The 22,502-nt window shown below is 42.2% G+C and overlaps 1 protein-coding gene across 31 annotated transcripts in view; it reads right to left on the bottom strand.

Annotated features, from left to right (window-relative positions):
• The window catches only part of abcb5 (ATP-binding cassette, sub-family B (MDR/TAP), member 5), a 137,834-nt gene that overhangs the window by 23,283 nt on the left and 92,049 nt on the right, over positions 1 to 22,502 (bottom strand). For 3 of the 31 annotated variants that reach the window (XM_049025365.1, XM_049025391.1, XM_049025364.1), the window contains one exon: positions 12,742 to 12,877. In XM_049025365.1, coding sequence (XP_048881322.1) covers positions 12,742 to 12,877 — 136 coding nt within the window. Of the gene's footprint in view, positions 1 to 108; positions 210 to 484; positions 689 to 1,116; positions 1,201 to 1,319; positions 1,398 to 1,802; positions 1,908 to 2,003; positions 2,154 to 2,311; positions 2,540 to 2,757; positions 2,920 to 3,761; positions 3,781 to 4,081; positions 4,253 to 4,454; positions 4,659 to 4,854; positions 4,981 to 7,027; positions 7,139 to 7,228; positions 7,343 to 7,566; positions 7,745 to 8,102; positions 8,228 to 8,381; positions 8,554 to 9,438; positions 9,631 to 9,746; positions 10,883 to 10,999; positions 11,055 to 12,741; positions 12,878 to 13,043; positions 13,132 to 14,688; positions 15,813 to 16,323; positions 16,470 to 17,800; positions 18,723 to 20,385; positions 20,584 to 22,502 lie in introns of those variants that run through there. The other 28 variants (XM_049025367.1, XM_049025368.1, XM_049025399.1 and 25 more) reach the window with 27 other exon arrangements.

The following is a 22,502-nucleotide window of genomic DNA, read 5'->3' as shown; positions in this document are numbered from 1 at the left end:
TAGCTAAATCCTTTCCAAAAAACAATGCAACTATCATGCATGGATTTTATATACAAGGTCAACGTTAGTAATTGAGGCATAAGTGATTTAATTAAAAGGACACTTTACTTGTATGAAGAACTCAAACTATCTTTGAATCTCTGGAAAAATACTTCTTCTTGTGACAAGGATACAACCGTCCTGAAGTTCTCAACTGTCTCTGTGGAGATCTGCAGTAAACAGGCAGACCTTATTAACCACACAACTTAATATGCAGGATTCTTCCACCATTTTAAAAGTCAAATTCAATGCTTTTACCATATTATTATTACTCCCTTCTACTATGCCCTTGATATATTTTGCCCATCGCAATCGACTGACATTATTCATTAATCACCCATCTGGACCCACGGTAGGTTTGGCACCCCTGTATAATACTAAGCGTAGCACCCTTACGGCAAACACACTGACATGTGAGGTATCTGTAGCTAAACATGTGCCTTACCTGTCCAGAATGTTCTGGGGCATTCTGGCCGGTAGAAGCATGGCCACCAGTGGCCCTCATCTGTATGAAGTTGGCTCCCGAGAGGAAAGGCATGCAGACGAGTACGAGGAGTGTAAAATGCCAGCAGAAGATGAAGGCCACGACGATGGCGATGGTCAGAGCGCATATGGTGTTTGTGACCAGGCCTAGTCTGGATCCTGCTACCTGGCAGAGAGAAAGAGTTTCCTAGTTTCCACCAAGCCTGAGCTGGAGCTGATGCCAGTGCTGGGCTGGTTCTCGATTGGTGCCTTTTGAGAACCGGCCCGAGTTTCCACTGGTTTAGAAAAAGAATGGAAATGAGAGTAGAGAACTGAGGCAAAATATTTTGCTTTTATGTGTATTTTTTACTTTCATTAATACAATGCAATATTAGAATGTTAGTGTTAATACTTGTGTTGTATTTCCCTATTGTCATGTGTACCTTTACCTGAAGAGAAAACACATGCACTAACTCACAAAGGTGCTGGCTAGCTAAGTCTTCTCAGAACCCACATGATATGGTACCATAGCATCTGGACTAATCAGTCAAATTATTCCACAATCACTCAGCGTAATCCCACAAGTACCAAATGGGCACTGAAAATAAATTTTACCCCTTTGACCAGCGACGTATCGGTTGCCAGTTTAGTAGTCAAAACTCCCACAGCATTTCTGCTGTCGTCAAAAAAGCCGATTTCCTGAAGGAGACAAAGTCAGAACAAGCTTCAGTGCACGTCTGTGTTCAAGGTCCCCAGTTTTCCAGGAATTTCTGTGACTTTTCATTACTCATCAGATGCATTTAAAAATGCAGCCTTACCTGCCCCATCATGGCTCTGAAACACTGACTTCTCAGTCTCATTGTCAGAAGTTCTCCTGATTTGCTAAACATGTAACCCTGAAATATGGGAGAAATAGGGAATGAGGCAGCTGTTCAGCAAGTCCTTTTTCACAGGCAGTGTCACTGGAAGTAATGAAAGTGACTGATGTATGTGCAGGCTAACTGCAAAGACTTCTTAAAATGGTTATTTAATTTGATGGAGCAGTACACCTTGAGATACCAGTAGTAATGGCCCATCGTTTCAATAGCAAAGGTATTTGCAGTGAAGTTAAAATGAATGAATTTATGTTGACTACTCTGCAGGGTTAGTTAACCATGGAGCCATGGAGTTTTCCTGTATTGCTTCACTTCACACACACATTTAAAAAAATATTTTGGATATATTAACATTTTAAAACATCAAATGCTAATTAGCTACATATGAAGCAGATAGAATGTGTATCTAAAGGCTATGTGATGGACCTGTACGAAGTAGATCACGAACGCGACTACAGCAATCAGAAGTAAAAGCAATGAAAGCATTTGGGTTTTCTGCCGTTTCACGTCCGGGTCGGTTTCAGCAAAGACCTGCAGTGGTAGAACAGAATGAGCATGACATCTCAGATATTTACTCCACCAGGAAGATCAGTGACATATTCTTCTGGAAGTCAGGAAGTTACTCACGCCAATTATTTTTGCGAAGACAATAGAGACGCAGGGATAGACGGCTCCGCTTATTAAACTGGAAAGCACCCCAATCAGCAAGTAAGGCCACTCCGGCTTATTCAAAGCTAAAATTCTTTTCAATAGAACTTCTGGGCCCTTCTGCTCCTCCTACAAGAAAGAAAAAATGAATCCACATTTAAATGGGCAGATTAAAGTCTGTGTTTTGCCTGGACAGAAAAGCACTGCTAACGTGTTTTTAAAAACCTTGATCCATTTTGCAGGATTCCACCGAATAAGCCAGACACCTTGACTCACATTAAGTATACCTTATTCTCCTTATCTGCAGGTTTCTTGAGGAACTTCTTCTTCTTCTTCTTCTTCTTGGAAGATCTCCGCCGGAGGTTGCCTGTACACCTCAGAGAGATGTTCTGGGATGTGCTATATTCTCCCACATCATGGGTTAGAATTTCTATATAGTGTGGATCCTCCTCCAAGTTCTCATCAAACATTTCGTCTTCGCTTGACTCAGTTGCATTTTTCTCTTTGCCTAAATTCTGTAAAATGGCCGCAATAGTTATGGTTAGTATATGAATTTTGGAGGAGACTAAGCTATGCAACATTTCTTGGAACAAGTCAAGGATATGGTAATACTGAACTGCATTTTGTTAATACAAATGCATTTTCAGCTGGTAGTTTGCGGTGATTTATTTCATGAATATGATAACATTGATGTTATTATACGATAACATGGAGCTTGAATCTTGGTAGCTACCTGCTGCATGACTAATGAGTAGTAGACCCCCTTCAAGGCCATGAGCTGGCTGTGGGTTCCTTGCTCAGTCACCACACCATCACTGAAGCCCACGATGATGTCGGCCGTCTTGATAGTCGACAGGCGGTGAGTGATGATTATCGTCGTCCGGCCGGCCCGTGCCTTGGAACGACAATCTAGATTATTATTAAATATTGTAATGTTTAACCAAATTAGTTATTACAGGACTTTGTTTGCATCATTACCTCAATGTGAATGGATTTATAAAAATTTTCCACCATCTGCCCCTGTCATATTAGCTACATTCTTAGTTGTGTATAATGCTAACTGGAGACAAGAAACTGGAGACATGGTCAGTGTTTGATCATTCTTATCATTTTTGTTGTAGATCATCGGTCTAATGATGACTCTAACAACCTTCCTTCAATGCATGTTCTGTCAGAATTCCATTCCATGTTGCTCTTGGGAAGGGGTGGACTGGCAACAAAAAGCAGCTAACAATCGGGGGGCAGGGGGATTCCCTCTTGATATATTCTGCCAATTGTGACCCCCAATGAAATAAAACATTATTCATTGCTCATCTCCTGTGATCCACCTGGAGACAAGCCAAGATTGATGGATGGGCTGGGCATCCATGGTGTATAAGCTCATTAATGCCAGGAAAGTCTGTTGCCTCGACTCTCTCTAAGCCAAACACATGACCCTGTTTCGTGTTCGTCGCTCCGGTTCTACTTCACCTGCACTCTTGTAAATATATCAATCTGCTCAGCAAAGGAACTTCTTTCTACTCTATGTTTATTTAAGTACTGCCCATAATATTGCACTTGAGTTTATTTATTTATCTAACTGACTGTCTCCCTCTGTATTGCATAATATCGCACTGAACACCGCAGCAATTTCCTGATGTTGTAAACCTGCTCAACATTTGGCAATAAAGTCCATTCTGATTCTGATTCTGATTCTGAAAGAGGAGGAGAGACCTGCCCTTAACTTGACCGGCTCACCTGGAAAGTTCCCAAATTTCCTCATGGTTAATCCACACATGCTGTAGGGGCTGCAGGCTTCTCTGAGTGACACATTTAGCAAAAAGTACCAAAAATGTAGTGTTGAGGCACTCGACAGAATTCAAGCCAGTTTGGTCTTCCATGCCACAGAGAGCTAATACAATACACTGCGGAAAGAATCCAGATTCCCTATTGTTGGAGCCGGTGATGAGCTCCTCAGTGGGGAGGTCATGTCCAATCATAGTTAAAATAGCTCTGAGATTCAGTAACCTCAAAACCCTGGTAAAACTGATAGAACCCTACTCTCCTACTCGCCCTACCTTATCTAGGGCAGCCTCCACAATAGACTCGCCCTGAGGGTCCAGAGCGGAGGTGGCCTCATCCAGCAGCAGGATTTTGGGATTTTTCACTAGGGCTCTGGCGATGGTGATCCTCTGCTTCTGCCCCCCACTCAGCTGGGCCCCCCGTTCCCCGACCATCGTGTTCATCTTCTGTGAGTTGAAACACAAGCAGGCCATTGTATAAAGCTGTGGCAAATGTCTTTTGTAATCAAACGTTCTATCAAAACAGGAAACCATCTGTTGCTATATGAGCCATGCAATATAAACAATACAAAAAAATAAGTTTTCAACATCACAGAAATAAATCCTGGCTTTTGCCAATAAAAAACCAATAACAAGTCTGTGACCATACATCAGGAAGTTCAGATATGAACTCGTAGGCGTTGGCTTCCTTCACAGCACGCTCGATGTCCTCGTCCGTGGCGTTCTCCCAGCCGTAGCGGATGTTTTCAGCAATCGTGGTTGCGAAGAGCACAGGCTCCTGGCTGACGATGCCGATGTTCTCCCTCAGCCATTTCACATTGAGCGTGCGGATGTCATGTCCGTCCAGAGTGATCTGCAGTCCAGCCGCCGAGAGACACTCTTATTAATCGCTGTGAGAACTAAGGCGAATGTGCGAGAACATTGTCATTAAAGGGAATATCCTGCTTCTTCTCCATATGAGGCAGAACTCAGTGCCTTTGCTGGCCCGTCGGCCACAAAGCCTTGGTGGCCATGATGTGTTTCTTTCAAAGTAGGACCGGCATTCTCACCTCTCCAGCATCTGGGTCATAGAAGCGCTGCAGAAGCTGGATGATGGTGCTCTTTCCACAGCCACTGGCTCCCACTAGGGCAATGGTCTTTCCACGAGGGACCACCAGATTCACACCCTGCAGGATCTAGTAGGGGAATCAAAGAGATCATCACCATCATCACCATCATCATCATCATCACCATCATCATCATCATCACCATCATCATCATCACCATCATCATCATCATCGTCTGTGGCCCCTACGGGGCTTAGCCTGCTAACGAGATCTCTCCAGACATTTCGATCCTGGGCCAGTCATTTCAAATGTCCCCAAAGAGGGTTTCACATTCTGTCTATTTATGGAGCTGATTCAGTGCTATTCTCTTTAAAAAAAAAAAAGTTAATTTACTGATTCTAGTTGGGTTCACCAGGCAGTTATATAAATGACACATTTAATCCCACAGTGAAAACAGTTAAAGTCCTATTTCTTACATTTCCTCAAAACTCTTTATTGCAAACATGTGTATCAATCGTATTTGTATCCCATTTCAGCATCATACTGTACATCTTCCCTGCTGTGCTTTGACCTTTGCTTTGCCTTCCTGTTTATGATTGTGTTTAATCTTTATGCTGATCCTGGTTGTTTCTGAGCACTGCCTGTTCCGTGTTTGTGCTTTTGTTCCCCATCTGTCTCCTGGTTTGCACCTTTGCCTGTTCTTACCTTTCAAGGTATCAGCTTTGGTTCGTGGCAATAACCCTTTTCATCTTGCACACCCCATAAGCCGTCTGTCACTTGTCTGCTCGTGACAATTCCCTCCTTACTCCATTTTAATTATTTACTAGATGTTTTATGCAATGATGATAATAGAAATCCATCCATTTTCCGAAACTGCTTGTCCTATTCAGGGTCACAAGGGGTTCGGTGGCTATGGACTCAAGGTGGGGAACAGCCGAGGGTTAGCATGAGGTGCTAAGCCATCATAGGACACACTGTCACACACCTATGGGCAAATTGGTACCTCAAATTAGCCTCTATGTTTTTGGACTGTAGTGGGGAAAATCAGAGTACTTAGAGGAAAGCCCACAAAGACAAGGGGAAATCACACGAACTTCACACACATGGAACCCCGAGAGGGACTTGAACCCAGGTCCCAGGGGTGTGAAGCACCAGGCCAAATACTGCACCACCATCCCACCCTCTAATAGCGGAAATATTAAGCTATATTGTTAAAGCTGCACATGCACCATATAAATGAATTTATGTGAAATAAATTTAATTTTCATTGAACTTCCATATATTAAGTCGAATTGTGATTCTGTACCATGTTTTCAACCATGAATTGAATTTGACCTTTTTATGGTCATTCTCAAGTCAGTTCTGAGTGATTCGCAGCCCTGTTATGGACTCAAAATGCATACATGTGTTACAGCAACAAACCACTTTTGCACTTTATAGCTTTGAATTGCAATATTGGCCTCTTATTATATCATCAGCATTATTATGTTGTCCGAAAAAGAGTGTCAATGTGTTTTTGTCATCTATTATGACTGATTTCTGAGACACGAAAGCAGGCAAAAGTTCAAATAAAGAATGACATAGAAAATACGGAGTAGGTCAGAGGACTCTCTGAACGAGATAATGAAGTGCATAAGTTGCGTGTGCTAATTAACAATCAATCTACTACATAAACCATTTAGCATTACTAAGCTTTGTGGAATCGCACCCTTGTCCGTTCATGGACAAATGCATCCGTGGCTCATCTCTGTTCATGGTAAATCACTATGTAGGCTATGCTTTTGCACACCATGTCTGTGCTAAAACCTGCATTTTCATCTTAATGTCCATCAGAATGTGCATTGGTGTTGACCGCTGCCCTGGAGCAAATTGGGCTTCAGGGCCGAAAAACGAAATCCCCCCGATTACAGGCACAGCAGCCTACCCTGCTGAGTCACACACTACCCCTTAGTTGTATGGAATAAAACTTACCTCTCTGGGGTTGAATTGTGTGAAACTACCATTGCGTATTACTGCTCATGCCCTGCCACAATATCTTGCATACATGAATGTTTAGTATTTAATAAATAAATTTTAGGCCATTTGGTTTTTGCATCAAAATGTCGCTCCTTGTTTTGGTCATGGGAGTTTGTAAAGAGAAGCTTTCTTCTGCACACAAAACTACATCAGCACCTACTTTCGCATCCTTCCTGGACGGGTAACTGAAGTGAATGTTCTTGAACTCTATGTCTCCTTTCACCGTTTCTGGCTTGTGGCCTTCCTTTGAGCTGCTGTCAATCGGACGCGGCTGGAACACAAAGGGTCAGTTTGTATCAAAAAAGTACAGGCTGCCTCTTAATTAGCCAAAGTGACTGTAGCATCAGGCTAATATTGATACCAGGTCAATGGTCTTGTAGATCTCATAGGCCGCCCCGCGGGCCCTGGCTACGCTCTCCAAGATTGGAGTTGCTCGACCCAAAGATAATGCACTGATCCTCACAGCAGAAAACACCTTAAAAAACAAAAATGAACAGTCTAATTAAAACAAATGAAATTCAGGAGATCACGATAAGATTAGAATACCAAATACAAATGCATGTACTCAAGTACTAAAATATAGAGTAAGGAATTAGCATATTTCTTTATATATATATATGGAATACATAATATATAAGCATGCACACACACAACTATGATACGTCATTACTGCTAAAATGACAGTCAATAACGGCTTACAGTGAGAACCCGTCCGATGGAGTAGTTTTCAGGTTCGTCGACTGTAAGCTTTGTTCCATACCAAAAGGCCAGGGCATACATCCCCAATGAAATGAAGTGAGTGAGTCCCATTGCCACATTGATTGTGATGGCCTTCTTCTCCCCAAAATTTCTGGCCTCCTCTAAGTTAGATTCGTACCTAAAAGAGAATGGAATAGCATTGTTCACTCCTGTATACTACAAGCTGCTGCTCACATCTCCTCTGACAAATATGTTTATCTATTTCTCTGAAAGAAATGCAGCTGTCAAGTCAGCCGATTTGTACTTTGCGATCAGCATCGTGCTCTGACTGTAACCTGTTTCAGCAGAGGAAAGTCACAGTGAAAGAGGAAATGACATTCAGGAGCTGTATCACAGTTAACGGGGTCCAACCTAGATCCATGGAATTTCACACAATATAAATAAACCTTTAATGCTACTGTTGAGGACACATTTTATTTTTTTACATGTTTACATTTCCCAGTGGGGCATCGGTAGCTTTGGAGAGTGAGACGTACTTCTCCACTGCTTTCTTCTGCCCATTGAAAGCCACGACTGTCCTGATAGCCACAAGAAATTCCTCAGCAACTGCCCCAGCCTTGGCATATGCTGACAGCTCCTTACTGATCAGTGTGACAACAATCTGAAAGGAGCACAGAACACTCAACAGTGTTACTCAAAACAGTGAGACCGCAGGGGATGAACACAGGTTCTTCAGTGTCTGCCTTCCTACATTCCTTAATATTTAATATATAACCTCATTCGACAATCATCATGAGAAGGTTGGTTCGTCCTACCTTGGACCAGACTGCAGCAGATCCTGCAAGAAGAGGACTGACTGCTAGGACGACAAGGGTCAGCTTCCAGCCATTAATAAACCCAATGATGATGCCAGCAATGAATGCGCAGAAATACTGCACGAATAAACAGATCTTTTCTCCCAGCCCCTCGTTGATTGTGTTAATATCACTAAACAGCAATAAAATGGCAAAAAAATTCAAATGGCAATAAATTCCAAAGTGGGAAAATGATCCTAGGCAGGGCCATAGCCAGGATTTTTAAAATACCAGGATCAAAAGCATTTGCCCTTCCTAGGTCTGCTCTGTAATTGTTCATTGTTATTGGAGATGCTTAATAAACACTGAGTATTTCCATCATTTTTGCAGTCAAGTCACGAGTCATCAGATTTGTGACTCAAGTCCCGACCTCTGTCATATACATACTCATATACTGTGGGCAATTTAAAGATGCCAGGTAGCCCAGCTGTATGCCTTTGGACTGTGGGAGGTAAATGGACTATCTGCTGGAAGCCTAAGCAATGCAGGAAGAGCCTGCAAACAGACACAGAGCAGTGGCACTTGGAAATACAGTCAACTAGAAATGCATGCATCATCCTACATCACCTACCATCTGTAATTCAAAGACAAGCAGCCAATTCATTGTTTTATATTAATGCTAAATATCAGTCGCTTTTGACTTCATTATAATTACTCTGGGGGGCGGCATGGTGGTGCAGTGGTTAGCACTATTGCCTCACACCTCTGGGACCCGGGTTTGAGTCTCCGCCTGGGGCACATGCGTGTGGAGTTTGCATGTTCTCCCCATGCCGTCGTGGGGTTTCCTCCGGGTACTCCGGTTTCCCCCCACAGTCCAAAAATATGCTGAGGCTAATTGGACTTGCTAAATTGCCCGTAGGAGTGCATGTCTGAGTGAATGGTGTGTGAGTGTGCCCTGTGATGGGCTGGCCCCCCATCCTGGGTTGTTCCCTGCCTCGTGCCCGTTGCTTCCGGGATAGGCTCCGGACCCCCCGCGACCCAGTAGGATACCACCAGCCTAGTATCCAGATATACTCACTCTGTCAGTCTGGTAATTAACACACCAACCTGATGTGTGTCAAACCATCCCATTTGCTGGTGGATCACTGAATGGAAGTATCTCTCACGGATCCTTTTTGTCTGCCTGGTAGCTGCCAGCAGGAAAAGCGTCACTTGACATGTTCCAACAATGAATACTGCTACTCCAATCCCCACAAAGTAATAGGCACGCCTGACAGAGGAAGATGAAATAAAGGTTTTTTTATTGTCTCCGTACATTCTTCACCTGACAGTCGCAGTGAGTGGCAGGGTCGGCGTCCATGTAGCCCTGCGCACCCCCCCCTGTACCTCTTGCCCATTATGGCCAGCAGTTCCCACTGGCCACCCTCCTCCGTGTTTCCCTTGCCCGCTGTCCCTACTCCCCAGACTGCTGCATGACTTTGCAGGCCGGCCATGTGGCTTGCTGTTGGGAATCTCTAATTTAGTGGCCGTGAAGCCAGCACAGCCTGTTATCTTTTCTTATTTCGGTTTATTCCTGGTTTGGCGTTTCTCTGTCTCTGCTTTTGTTCCTGTGCTTGGTTAGTCCCACTTCGTCCTTGTTTTATCACGTGCTGCTTGTATTCTGGTTCCTGTCCCTTCCCCGTTGTCAGCCTCATCTGTACTTTCGGATTGATTAGTGTTCCTAGTTTTTGATTTGTTAGAGTTCCCTGGTTCTCCGTCCATTAGTGTAAATTCCTCCACCTGTTGCTTGTCTTGCATCTCCTGTGATTGGTTAATTGTTTCTGTTACTCTGCCGGTTTGCCCAGTCCTGTTCGCAGTGTTTGCTTGTTCCTTAGCTGTTTTTCCCCCCATGGTTTTAGTTAATTTGTTATTTTCCCTTGTTCATTCTCTCACCCCTTCTGGCCTCTTTATTTATATGGTTTCCCCATCATCTTTGTCAATTAGGTTTTTGTCTTGGAAGCGCCTAGTGGATTGTCACTCATTTATCTATCCTAACCATGCTGTGGTGTGACAGTGAATGTACAAATAACATTCATCAAGGACACTTACGTGGCCATCAAGGCTTCGATATCTATTTCAGGGTTGATAAGACACTTTGAGGAGTTGGTAACATTGCCTAAGCCTGGTAGAGGAAAAACAGACATTGGGCATCACATTTAGCATCAAAACCTTGGCACTACTCGTTCAAGCAGAAATTCCTTTAGCCATATTTTTGATGCCAATATAAGACCGGCAGAAGGAAAATGTCGTATTCACTCTGGAGTCAATACTCTTCATCCATGTATACGTCGTCTCAGCTGAGGGCTACTGGCAGGTTCCCAGAAATTCCCACCTGTAAGGTTGAAGGGTTGAGCACTCTTGACAAAGATGTCCGTCACATGTCCATAGACCACATTCATGAGCGGCATGGTGACCCCATTGGCTGCGGCGCAGAGCAGCCCCACAATCATTAAAATAATTTCTGGAGGTTTGGCAAAGCGGAGCTGGGGCAAAGTAGGAAACAAAATATAATATGATGCAGGTTCTCTCTCGCTCTCTTTTTTTTTTTGAAAAATCCATTTTACATAATTTCATGGAATCCCACAGAATTGTTTGCTTACTAATTGGAAAAATCCAACCAGCTTCACTGGTTCCTTTGGTTCCTTTCTTTTTCTTCTAGAGGAAGAAAGGAGGAGAACGTTACAAAGCAACGAAGGAAACAGGCCTCATTCCTCTCCACCTATACATGCAGTATATGGGCAGATGGCTAAGTGAAGGGAACACCAGCATAAAGCGACTGATGGGTCTCTGGACCAAAATGAGCTGACAGAATACCTCCATACAGACCCTAGTCTGTATCTGAGTATCATACATCCATGAGCTGACAGAATACCTCCATATAGACCCTAGTCTGTATCTGAGTATCATACATCCATGAGCTGACAGAATACCTCCATATAGACCCTAGTCTGTATCTGAGTATCATACATCCATGAGCTGACAGAATACCTCCATATAGACCCTAGTCTGTATCTGAGATTCATACATCCATGAGCTGACAGAAAACCTCCATATAGACCCTAGTCTGTATCTGAGTATCATACATCCATGAGCTGACAGAATACCTCCATATAGACCCTAGTCTGCATCTGAGAATCATACATCCATGAGCTGACAGAATACCTCCATACAGACCCTAGTCTGCATCTGAGAATCATACATCCATGAGCTGACAGAATACCTCCATACAGACCCTAGTCTGCATCTGAGAATCATACATCCATGAGCTGACAGAATACCTCCATACAGACCCTAGTCTGCATCTGAGAATCATACATCCATGAGCTATTCAATAATTTAATGTTTGGTGATTTAGTAATTTAGTACTGTGTTGAATGATGAACAACTGCAAAATCTCTTACATTTTTCAAATGGGCTACAATCTACTGACTAATTCTGTGACATGATTCCATTCCCTGTCACAACCTGAGACATTCTTACAAGAGGACTTATGAAGCTCTCAAACAAATTCTACTTAAACCACAACATATATTATTGACAATATAATTTGTGCTACAATAACTACATTCGACTATTTAAAAAGAGGCATGGAGACACTTCACTAGGAGATCATGATTCGTTTCTAGAATGCTTCATAACGATAAATAGTCAAATTGTACTTCAGTCGTTAAGTAGCACGCGTTTCCAGAAACCCTTGGTAACTAAAGTTTTCCTTGTCTTGCTCGTAGAGACGCAGAGATCGACCGAAATAGATGACAAAACACATTGAGGGTCTTTCTGGACGTTATAATGCTGATGATATAATGAGAGGTCAAAATCGCAATATAAAACTATAATGTGAACTACAAATTAGCGCAAAAGTTGCCCATTGCTCTAACGCCTGTATACAATTTGAGTACATAACCTGGGGTGGGTTTCCAGAAAGCGCGCGATCTTAGCGAATAACGAAAAAGACGTAAGTAAAGAGTAAGTGAGGTCTGTGAGCGTTTCCAGAAGTCCTTCGTTATTCCAGAATTAACGAACTAACTTCAAGTAATACTTTCCAAAGTATTGTATATCGAAACGTACATCGCTGCCGCCAGGAGCGGAATGGCGAGTGACCAGACATCCACCCCGGAGCGATATAGATTCGACTCCTTCCCAGCCTCCGCGTAAGAAAAGCGATGTATGATTGTATTTAATTGAAATTTCACAAATTCTTAAGTACTAGGTAACGAAGTACCTAGCGTTAAAAAGCTTTCGGGAAAGCCTCCCCACGGCATTTCCTCTTCTGTTCAAATGAAGCAAAAGGAGACTTTAAGGAATTGCTTCATGTCAGTGAAAATTGTCCGTCTCTGTTTACCTAAACAATCCCTTTTTATTTGACGCCGGAGTTGGCTCCTCCGGAGGTGGGGGGTCCTTCTCATCCTCTCTGCGTTTCTCGTCTTCCACAAAGGCATCGTTGATATAGGAATTCGCGTACAGCGCGTCCTGAGAAACTAAAGAGGGGAATCGGCATGTTTTTCAATAACCACATACCTTGTCAATCACAGATCCCGGCAACTTCAAAATGAATTATTCTGTTAACCCGTTACAATATTACAGACACAGGCGATTAACATTTTCAGATCATTGTGTATTTTGTAAATCAAAATAAAAAAATACCTTCTCCGGACATTGTGTCTGGTACAGCTTCTTCCTCCGTAATGTGGCTTTTTTCCTTTTATCTTTGTAATTAAACACCTGAAATCGACTGACAGAGGAAACATATTTGTTCTTGGGGAGCAAACGGCAACCCTTACATCTGTACGTCGCTTTGGATAAAAAGCATCAAAAACGAAATAAAATGTAAACTCAATGAAAAACATATATATGCAAATCAAAATATGAATTTAGGCCATCGATATTTCTTAAAAGTACACAAAAACATGTAAAAACAATAAGACTATCGGGGATGGCGTTTACCACTTTAACGATTGAAAGACTTTATATACAGGTAAGTAGATTTTTCAAACTGCAATCCCCAGTGACAGACACCTTTACTGAGGCTTAACGGAGTGCGATCAAGAACCGCAACTGCATTCTGCGCAATTTCATCAATTTCTCAGGGTTCTAAAAACAAAACCAGCAAAATTATGTGAACTGAAACTCCACTAACACTTACAAATAAATCACAGCGGAAAACAAATTCACAGTTCTGTCCAAATACCAAAGCACTGAGAGATACGAATACGCACCCAGTTTTTGGTTAACGGGCTAAATTTGTCATATTTCTACGTCTAAATTTTTTTAAACGACGCATATTTTACTATAGTCTTTGAAACACTGACTGGTTCCTCCTCTGACGGTCTTACCACATTCAGCTGAAATGGGCCAGACGATCAGTTAAATGGGCCAGTAGAATACAGCGATTAAAACGTCAGTATTGGTAAATTCTAGTCAAATCTCAACCTCGAAGAAAAGCAATTTGACCCCAGATGACTCCTATGGCTACAGGCTGAAACGATTACTGTCACATCGAACACGGTGCGGAGCGGGGAAGCAGGCACGGGGAAGCGGGGAACGAGCACGGGGACCAGAGTGAATAAAAGGGTTTAATACAGTGGTTCTCAGACTCGGTCCTTGGGACCCACTGCCCTGCTTGTTTTCCAGCTATTCTTGCCTCACACACTGCTGATTGCCTGAATCAGGTTTGTTCAGTCAATCAGAAGCTGAAAGAGAGCTGGGACTTGTGTGTGGGGCAGGGATAGCTGCAAAACAAGCAGGGCAGTGGGTCCCGAGGACCGAGTTTGAATTCGCACGAAGGCCATATAGACTCTAGCAACATCAATGACCGGACCGGGGAGACATACTTGAACGCGGACTAAATACATTACACTAATGACAACGATCAGAAACAGCCGGTAGACACGGGGAATGCACACGGAAGGATAGGACAGGCAGGACAATTACGCTCTGACTAACAGGCCTATATATAAAAAATCTAAACAAAAAATAGGTGATCTGCATACGAAAACGACAAGCTTTTAAAACTAATTGATAGCATAGATAGTTAATCTAAAATTGTCAGTGATTCTTGATTTTGCTTCTTGATTGAAAAAGTCATCCAGCAGTTTCATATTAACGTTAGCCGCATAAGCATGATACTAGGAGACTGACCAATGACACGCAGCAAGAACTCGGCGCTTAACTGAGATCCGGGTTCTTTTAATTAAAATGGTATTTTTTAAATCCTGTCCTAGCTCAATGTGTCCTCCCTGACATGGATTATCTGGTCACCCTAAACGGGAATGGCACGGACAATACTGACCGAGATACTGAAACACACACGGAATAAGAGGTAAACAGCAGTCAGCTGAGGGTGACTAACGTCAGGGGCAGGTAAGGCTAACGTGACGGGCAGGTCGGGCAGGACGTGACAGCACTTTCTGCAAATACCTGCATAAAACTGCAGAGTCATTGTAAATTATTAATTATGTAATAGCCTACTTGTTTAATTTGCAAGCTAATTTCCTTTTTATTCATAGCCCTTATTACAGACAAGTGCGATTTGAAATGTCGGGTCACTTAGCACGGGTTTCTTCAGATCAGTATAACTTTAAGACACAACCCTTCCCATGTTTGCAAATTTTCACCAATCAAATCTAATGAGACAGCTGTAACAACATAGAGGCTAGTTTTGAGAGGTGGGCTGTTGATATTTAAAGCAGAAAGACGCTGCAAGCTTATCTGGCCGTTTTACCTTATTGCCCTAAGTACCCTGCATGCGCAAAGCTCCGGGACTCATTCATCTGCGCATTAAATCACGTGCCAGTAGAATGAAAACACACCTATGACGATGTGTGTCCTGCGGCTGCTGTTTCATTTTGTTTTACGTTTGCGCCTATATAGAACCTTACCATTCGCCCAGTGCTTTTTAACTGAACATTCTTGATTCACGGAGAAAGATTTTCTTCCCTCAACGTTCTGCCAATTGTACCCTTCCCGTATGTAAAGGTAGCTTTTAAGGTACAGAAATTGACTTTAAGGAACATTTTTGTACTATTGGCGGTACGTTAGTATTGTTTGTATCTTGGGGTACAAAACTGTCTCAGGGCTGTACCCTTTTTTTCTGACAGTGCAGAAATGCCGATTATTATCGAGTAGGAAAAATAACAAAACACCCTGAGGGGAATTGTTAAAATATTTTGCATATACATTGTGTATAGCCTTGAACAGCAACGTTTGTGAAGAAAATTAGAAATTTAGAGCTGGGACGATTGTAGGATTTGACTCTCAGTGGGGGTCAGCCCCCTTCAAGAAATAAAGAAAACACCACCACCACTACTAAATTTACAGAGCAGGGCTGGGAGGGGGCACCACGATGAAGTTTGCTAAGTCGGGGTACGACATGTATACAAAATATGGGACAAATTGCTATATAGTTAAAATATTTAATATATTTAAAAAATATTTATTTGGGGGAGAGGGGCAAAAAATAGGGAGGCTAAAGCCCCACTAAATAAGGTCTAGAACCGCCTATGATTTAGAGGGAGATCTCGTAGCACGAATACTTTTCATTTAAATACTTATAGTCCATTTCCAGAAGGAAGTCACGAGATGCCTTCTGCTCGTGCTTTTGCAATACAAGTATTAACACTGGATAAAGTCAAATAATGGTACATATAACCAAAACATTCACGGACAGATAGGGATAATGACGAGGACTTTTTCGAAAACACCAAAATGATTACTTTTTCCCCGTCAGTAACTTCATGGTAATATGAAATCTGGAGGTGCTTTTCTAAGTTTCAGACTAACTCCACTAAAACCGAAAAATTAACAGTTTGACATACAGACATCATATATAGAGCGATTGTAATGTCAGTCGTCTTTCATGTGGCGAAAAATTGATTATTGTGAAACTAAAATAAGATAAACAAATACAAAATAATGAAAAACTTACACAGAACGCCGATAGAAGACCTTTATTGTAGGCAGCGAAATTTCATATTACGAAGTGTCGCTTCCAATCTTTGACAATATCATTGGGGGAATCTCGGCTCTTGTATATACTGCTGTCCTCTGACATCACATTCTTACCGTATTGTCGTGTGTCTCTTGCAGCTGGAATCACAGCTGTCCAGTCAGCTACGTAGGAAGGTGGTGCTTTGCTAATTAATATTAAAATATGAATTGTGAACAAGCCGAAGACGGTATGTGAACTCTGAACACATTAACCCGAAGCTGCTCTTCAATCGTACGTGCCATGTAATGGACCGGCATCTGCCTGCCCCCCCACCAAGTCTAAATTAGAGACTCCGCAATTTATAAATGGGATATTTACAAAAAATAAATGTCATTTAAATTACAATTTAAAGTGTCATTTAAACGAGTATTGATAAATATATCATTTAAATAACTATTTAAACAATAATTTGAATTGCTTTTTAACTGGGGTGTATTTCCCGAAAGTTTCGCAACTGTGTAGTTCGTTGTCTAGTAGCCCTCTGAAGATCGATCGTTAATTAGCGAGCGTAACTGAAGCAGTTCCTTGTCTTGCTCCTAGATGTCTGAATGCTCAGATCAATCTATTTTCTAAGTTCTTCTTTATTTGAACTTTTGCCTGATATCCTGTCACAGAGAAACGGAGATCACCTAAAACAGATGACAAAAATAAATTGACGGTCTTTTTTGGGCAACGTAATAATACTAATGATTATAACAGGTCAATATCTCAATATAAAATTATAATGTCGACTATGAGTGCAAATGGGGCTCGTCGTTGTGGTAACGCTTTGCAGTACTGCCACACAAATAAGCATATGCCTGAGTCATGATGAGTTAACCAATCTCTAATGATTGGTCAATACTAAACCACTTAATGACTTAACAAATCATACACAAATAAGCATTAGTAAGTGTCATTGTTAACTGCTATTGCATTCATGACACACTTTACTAAAGTGTTTAGAGTAGTGACTGTTTGCTGGCAACAGTGGCCCCCCAAAGACAAGGGCCTAAAGTTAGTATGTTTCTGTGTCTCAAGAACTTAATTGATTGTCTTTTTTCACACCTCCCTCAACTTGTTCTTTGTAGTAGCCTGTGAAGGGCAGGAAGATTAAGGGTTTTGCTCAAGGAACCACAGACGTGTTGAGGCTGGGTTTGAACGGGTGACTTTCTGATCACAGCCACACAGGCTTAGCCCACTGATCCACACGCAGCCCCCCCCAATTCAGCACTTCAACCATTTCAAGCCCATTTTCTAAGCGTTTGGTGTAATTCAACGCTGAAGGGAACTGTTCAAAATTGTCCACAAGTTCTACACTTCAGGATCAACTGCTTTGCGTGGTTCCATGTAGCTAGACCTGCTCAGGGCTGAGCATCAGGCAGCCTGCTGGACTAAACTGAACCTCATACCCACTTCTTTATTCACACATTCAAAAAAAAAACTTTTGCTCATTTGACACAAGACTTACCACTGTCGCAAACCAAAAATTAACCGGAAAAGCACTTTCTTTTCAAACACATGAAAGAAATCTTAGATTATAACAGCAAATTCCCACATTAAACAGAAAGTACCCAGCTCTACACCAATGTCATTTACAGTTACATTGCACCATCTCTACATATATATTGTATTACTGCATTTACATCTTCATTACATCTTACATCTTCATTTATCCTCCGTAATCAGAACTCATCTGGGTTTTATTACATTTAAACATTTAAAGTCAAAATTTTATATCATGGTGGAACTGACTATGTACTCTGTACATGACAGCTGCTCTTGTACAGACAGTCCCCCGGTTAGGAATTAGACACGTTACCTTAAGTCTGTCTTTAAGTCAAATTTGTAGGTAACTTGGGATGGATACATAAGGTTCTTATTTAGTGTCAGTCAAATGTTTGTCTTCATAAATATTTTACCTTTCTGCCCATACAAACTTTTCAAATACACTAAAACAGACAGTAACACAACACCGTACTGTACCTCAAGCTGACAAACCGCTGAAGCTACCCAGTGTCTTCATGAGCGTCACAAAGTAGTGCATGTATTTCTTATTATAAACCACCCTATGGTACTTACACTTTTAATAAAATAGGCTTATTGGCAGCCCAGTCATAAGTAAGACTTCTCTCTGAGTGCCGGTATCTTAAATTGTCTCAGTGAGACTCCTGGGCATTTACTAGGGCATAATAGGCCCCCTCCCTCTGCATGAGTTGGCTGTGCGTTCCTTGTTCGACCACCCTTCCATTCTGGATGACGGCGATGATGTCTGCGTTCTGGATGGTGGACAGACGGTGGGCGATGACCACACAGGTGCGACCGAGCCGCGCCTTGTCCAGGGCCTGCTGCACGATCTGCTCAGTGGACAGACAGCAGCTTTGTGTGAGATGCGGGATTCTCAAATCTCAGTAGGCCGCTAATGGGAGGTTTACTCAACAACATTTTGTGCCATAAAACTAATGCATTTAATACACCACTGGGCATTCTTCCAAAATGTGTAAATGAGTCTGACCTTTTTGCTCTCGGTGTCCAGTGCGGAAGTGGCCTCGTCCAGCAGCAACACCTTTGGATGACGCACCAGTGCCCGAGCGATGGCAATCCTCTGCTTCTGCCCCCCAGACAGCTGGGCACCTTTGTCCCCCACTCTGGTGTTGTATGTCTGTCAACCGAATATACATACAAATTCTTGCAATGTTTATTCATTTCAAAATGGACTGTTTAACCTCAATTGCAATAAACTGAGAAACCAGGACATACTGTCTCTTCTTTGTCTTTAAGATGAGGTTTACGTCCTAATTATGTGTGGGTTTAAACCGGATTTTGTATTATTCTCAGAGAAATGATACACTTGTTTATATAGGTGTCATGCGTCCAACCCCAGTATCTGACCCCAGTTATCCTTCTCAGATCATCTTCACCTGATTATCGAAAACACCTGTTACTCAATCCTACACAAGCTGTTAAATATCCCCTAGACTTCTCAGTAGACTGTGAAGTAGTCTGAGCTATGCTCCTTACTAAGCAGATTCTTTGTCATCTGTGTTCTCTGAGCTGATCTCTGTTACTTGTCTTCAGTAAACCCACCCCATCCAGTAGATGGAGCACCATGAAACTGGCAGTGAAGTTCACTTTACACACCACATGGGCACCTTGCCTGGCACTGCCTGTGTTTTCAGACTCTGAATCTGAGTGTCTGAATTCTTGACTTTATCTCTTGGATTGTGTTCTGCCTCAATATGGTTTCTGATGTTGTGCCTGATTACTGACCCTGAGCTTTGGACATGATTTTTGGCTGTTGGAGAAATAAACACCCTTGATTCAGCCCAGACATCTCGGCCCAGACTCCATGTTTGTGGATTTTGTATGTTCCCCCCATGTCGTTGTGGGGTTTTCTCTGGGTTCTCCGGTTCCCACCTACAGTCCAAAAACATGCTAAGGTGTTCTCACGTGTATATCTGTCTCATGCATAGCAAGATAGGAGAGTTGAAAAGAGCATTTCCCTATGGTGGTTAGTAAAATATCACTATTTCCATTTTATATCGCTTTTAGTTTGACCGAATATGAGCCACAACATTTTTTTTTGCAGTTGGATCCAGTTACAGGGCTGAAGTTAAGGAACCCCACTGAATAAAATCCATACCTCTGGAAGACTCTGGATAAAGGTATGGATATTGGCACCCTTGGCTGCTTCCTCAATCTCCGTCTGGGAGACGTCACGGCTGTTGTCGCCATACTGGATGTTCTCAGCAATGCTGCAGTCAAACAGAATGGGCTCCTGAGACACCAGGCCCAGCTGAGAACGCAGCCAGGCCAGGTTCAGAGACTTGATGTCGTGCCCGTCCAGAGACTGAACAAGGGAAAGGAACAGGGTCATGTGGGTTACGTATTGGGTTGCCTACAGCTGAAAATGCCAGAAGGTGACATTTCGAGTGCAGTGTTAATGTGGTAGACATGTCAAACTGGCCCCAGTACTACTCCAGAATGTGGGAAACGGGCCACATGTCTTGACTGCCTCACCACGTGTCCAGAAGCGACGTCGTAGAAACGCTCCAGCAGCTGGATAGAAGTGCTTTTCCCACAGCCACTCCCACCAACCAGGGCCAGAGTCTGGCCCGAGCTTACAGACACATTCAGGCCTTGCAGCACATTCACGTTCCGCCTGGTTGGGTACATGAAGTGGACGTCATGGAACTCAATGTTCCCCGTGCAGGTTCCCTGGGTAAAGGATACATCATGCAAGTGACAAACTCATAGATTTGTGTCTAACCATTTTTGCACAATAATGGTCTTTTCCATCCATGTATCTTCCTGAAGCTTATCCAGTATAGGATCACAATGGGGCCTGGAGCTTATCCCAGCCAGCGAAGGGCTTAAAACAAGAGTATCCACTGCATGGGATGCCAGTCATTTATCAAATATAAATATGATGATAATAAGTCACATTCTAAGGAATCATAAGTCCTGGTCTACAACTTACAGGCATGTCGCCCTTCTCACTGTAAGTGTCGATCTCAGGCTTCCTGTCCAGCAAGGTTAATATTCGCTGTGCAGATGCCTTTGCTTTCGTAAAATCCGTAGGAAAACTGAATAAGTATCCGATATTCATAGCAGTAAAGAGAATGGCGTAGTACACACTGGGGAGAGCGCCAAGCACAGTCAGTTATGCACCATCCATCAGGTAAAACAAGACAGCATTGACACCAGTCTGGATTTTCCTCGATATGTAAATTAAAGACTTACAGAAAAACATTCTCGTACTGCGTGTAGCAATGCGCTATAAGCCATGCGCCGAAACGGAAAATCGCAGCGTTGACAAAGTACCGGGTGATTAGGGCAAGGGCGTAGGTTATTCCATTGGTGGGGGCTCTACGCAGAGCAGTCCTGAAACAGTGTTATTATATATTATTATCAAAAATTAATAATGCAAATATACAAAACATAGCTAAATCCTTTCCAAAAAAGAAGGCATCATCTATCATGCATGGATTTTATATACAAGGTCAACGTTAGTAATTGAAGCATAAGTGATTTAAATAAAAGGACACTTTACTTGTATGAAGAACTCAAACTATCTTTGAATCTCTGGAAAAATACTTCTTCTTGTGACAAGGATACAACCGTCCTGAAGCTCTCAACTGTCTCTGTGGAGATCTGCAGTAAACAGGCAGACCTTATTAACCACACAACTTAATATGCAGGATTCTTACACCATTTAAAAAGTCAAATTCAATGCTTTTACCATATTATTATTATTCCCTTCTACTATAGCGTTGATATATTTTGATATATCGCAATCGACTGACATTATTCATTAATCACCCATCTGGACCCACGGTAGGTTTGGCACCCCTGTATAATACTAAGCGTAGCACCCTTACGGCAAACACACTGACGTGTGAAGTGTCTGGTTAACTGTCTTGTGTAGTTAAGCTTCGTCCCAAAAAACGTCCAACGTGTCGGAACAGATTCCCAAAACATGGTTCTGCTGGACGAAATTCCGTGATCTTACTACTCATGTCATGTAGGAAATATAATAAAGCCTATAAAAATCACGTCTCAGCATTCCAATTAATTCCAGAATAATTAAAATAAAAGCGTATCCATATTACAAAGGTCAAGCATGACATGTAATGACTGAAACTGAAAAAAATCTGCTAAAACAATATGAACAGAAGATATTTTTATATTTTGTTTAGTCACAGTCTACTTTGAAAGTTCATTGGTAAAAAGCAAAGACAAGATACGGTTATTTGTGCAGAACATTTCAGCCGGATGTGGTTGGAAGTATTTTACGGAGATCAAATAATACAGAATAACATTATACAGTAAGAATGACACTTGAACTCAACCCAGAAGGTTCCCCGTCGGCTTTGGAGATCGAACCAGGAACTTTCGTGGTGTAAAACAAGCGGTGTTTTTTTTCCACCGCAGAACAAACACTGCTGATGGGTTTGTAACAATCCAGTTACAAGAGATTTACATTGTGTTGGGTTCCTGTGCAGGATTTGTGCCAAAAAAGGTTTTCTAATGCTAAGTGTTGCAAGAATTGATTTCAGGGTAAGGCAACCTAATTTCGGTAAAACATTTCATACAGATGGTAAATTCAGAGTAGCATATTCACTGACAAAGTTATG

The sequence above is a fragment of the Brienomyrus brachyistius genome, chromosome 9 (assembly GCF_023856365.1).
Source record: "Brienomyrus brachyistius isolate T26 chromosome 9, BBRACH_0.4, whole genome shotgun sequence".
Lineage (NCBI taxonomy): Eukaryota > Metazoa > Chordata > Actinopteri > Osteoglossiformes > Mormyridae > Brienomyrus > Brienomyrus brachyistius.
This window is presented reverse-complemented; position numbering and strand designations above follow the sequence as displayed.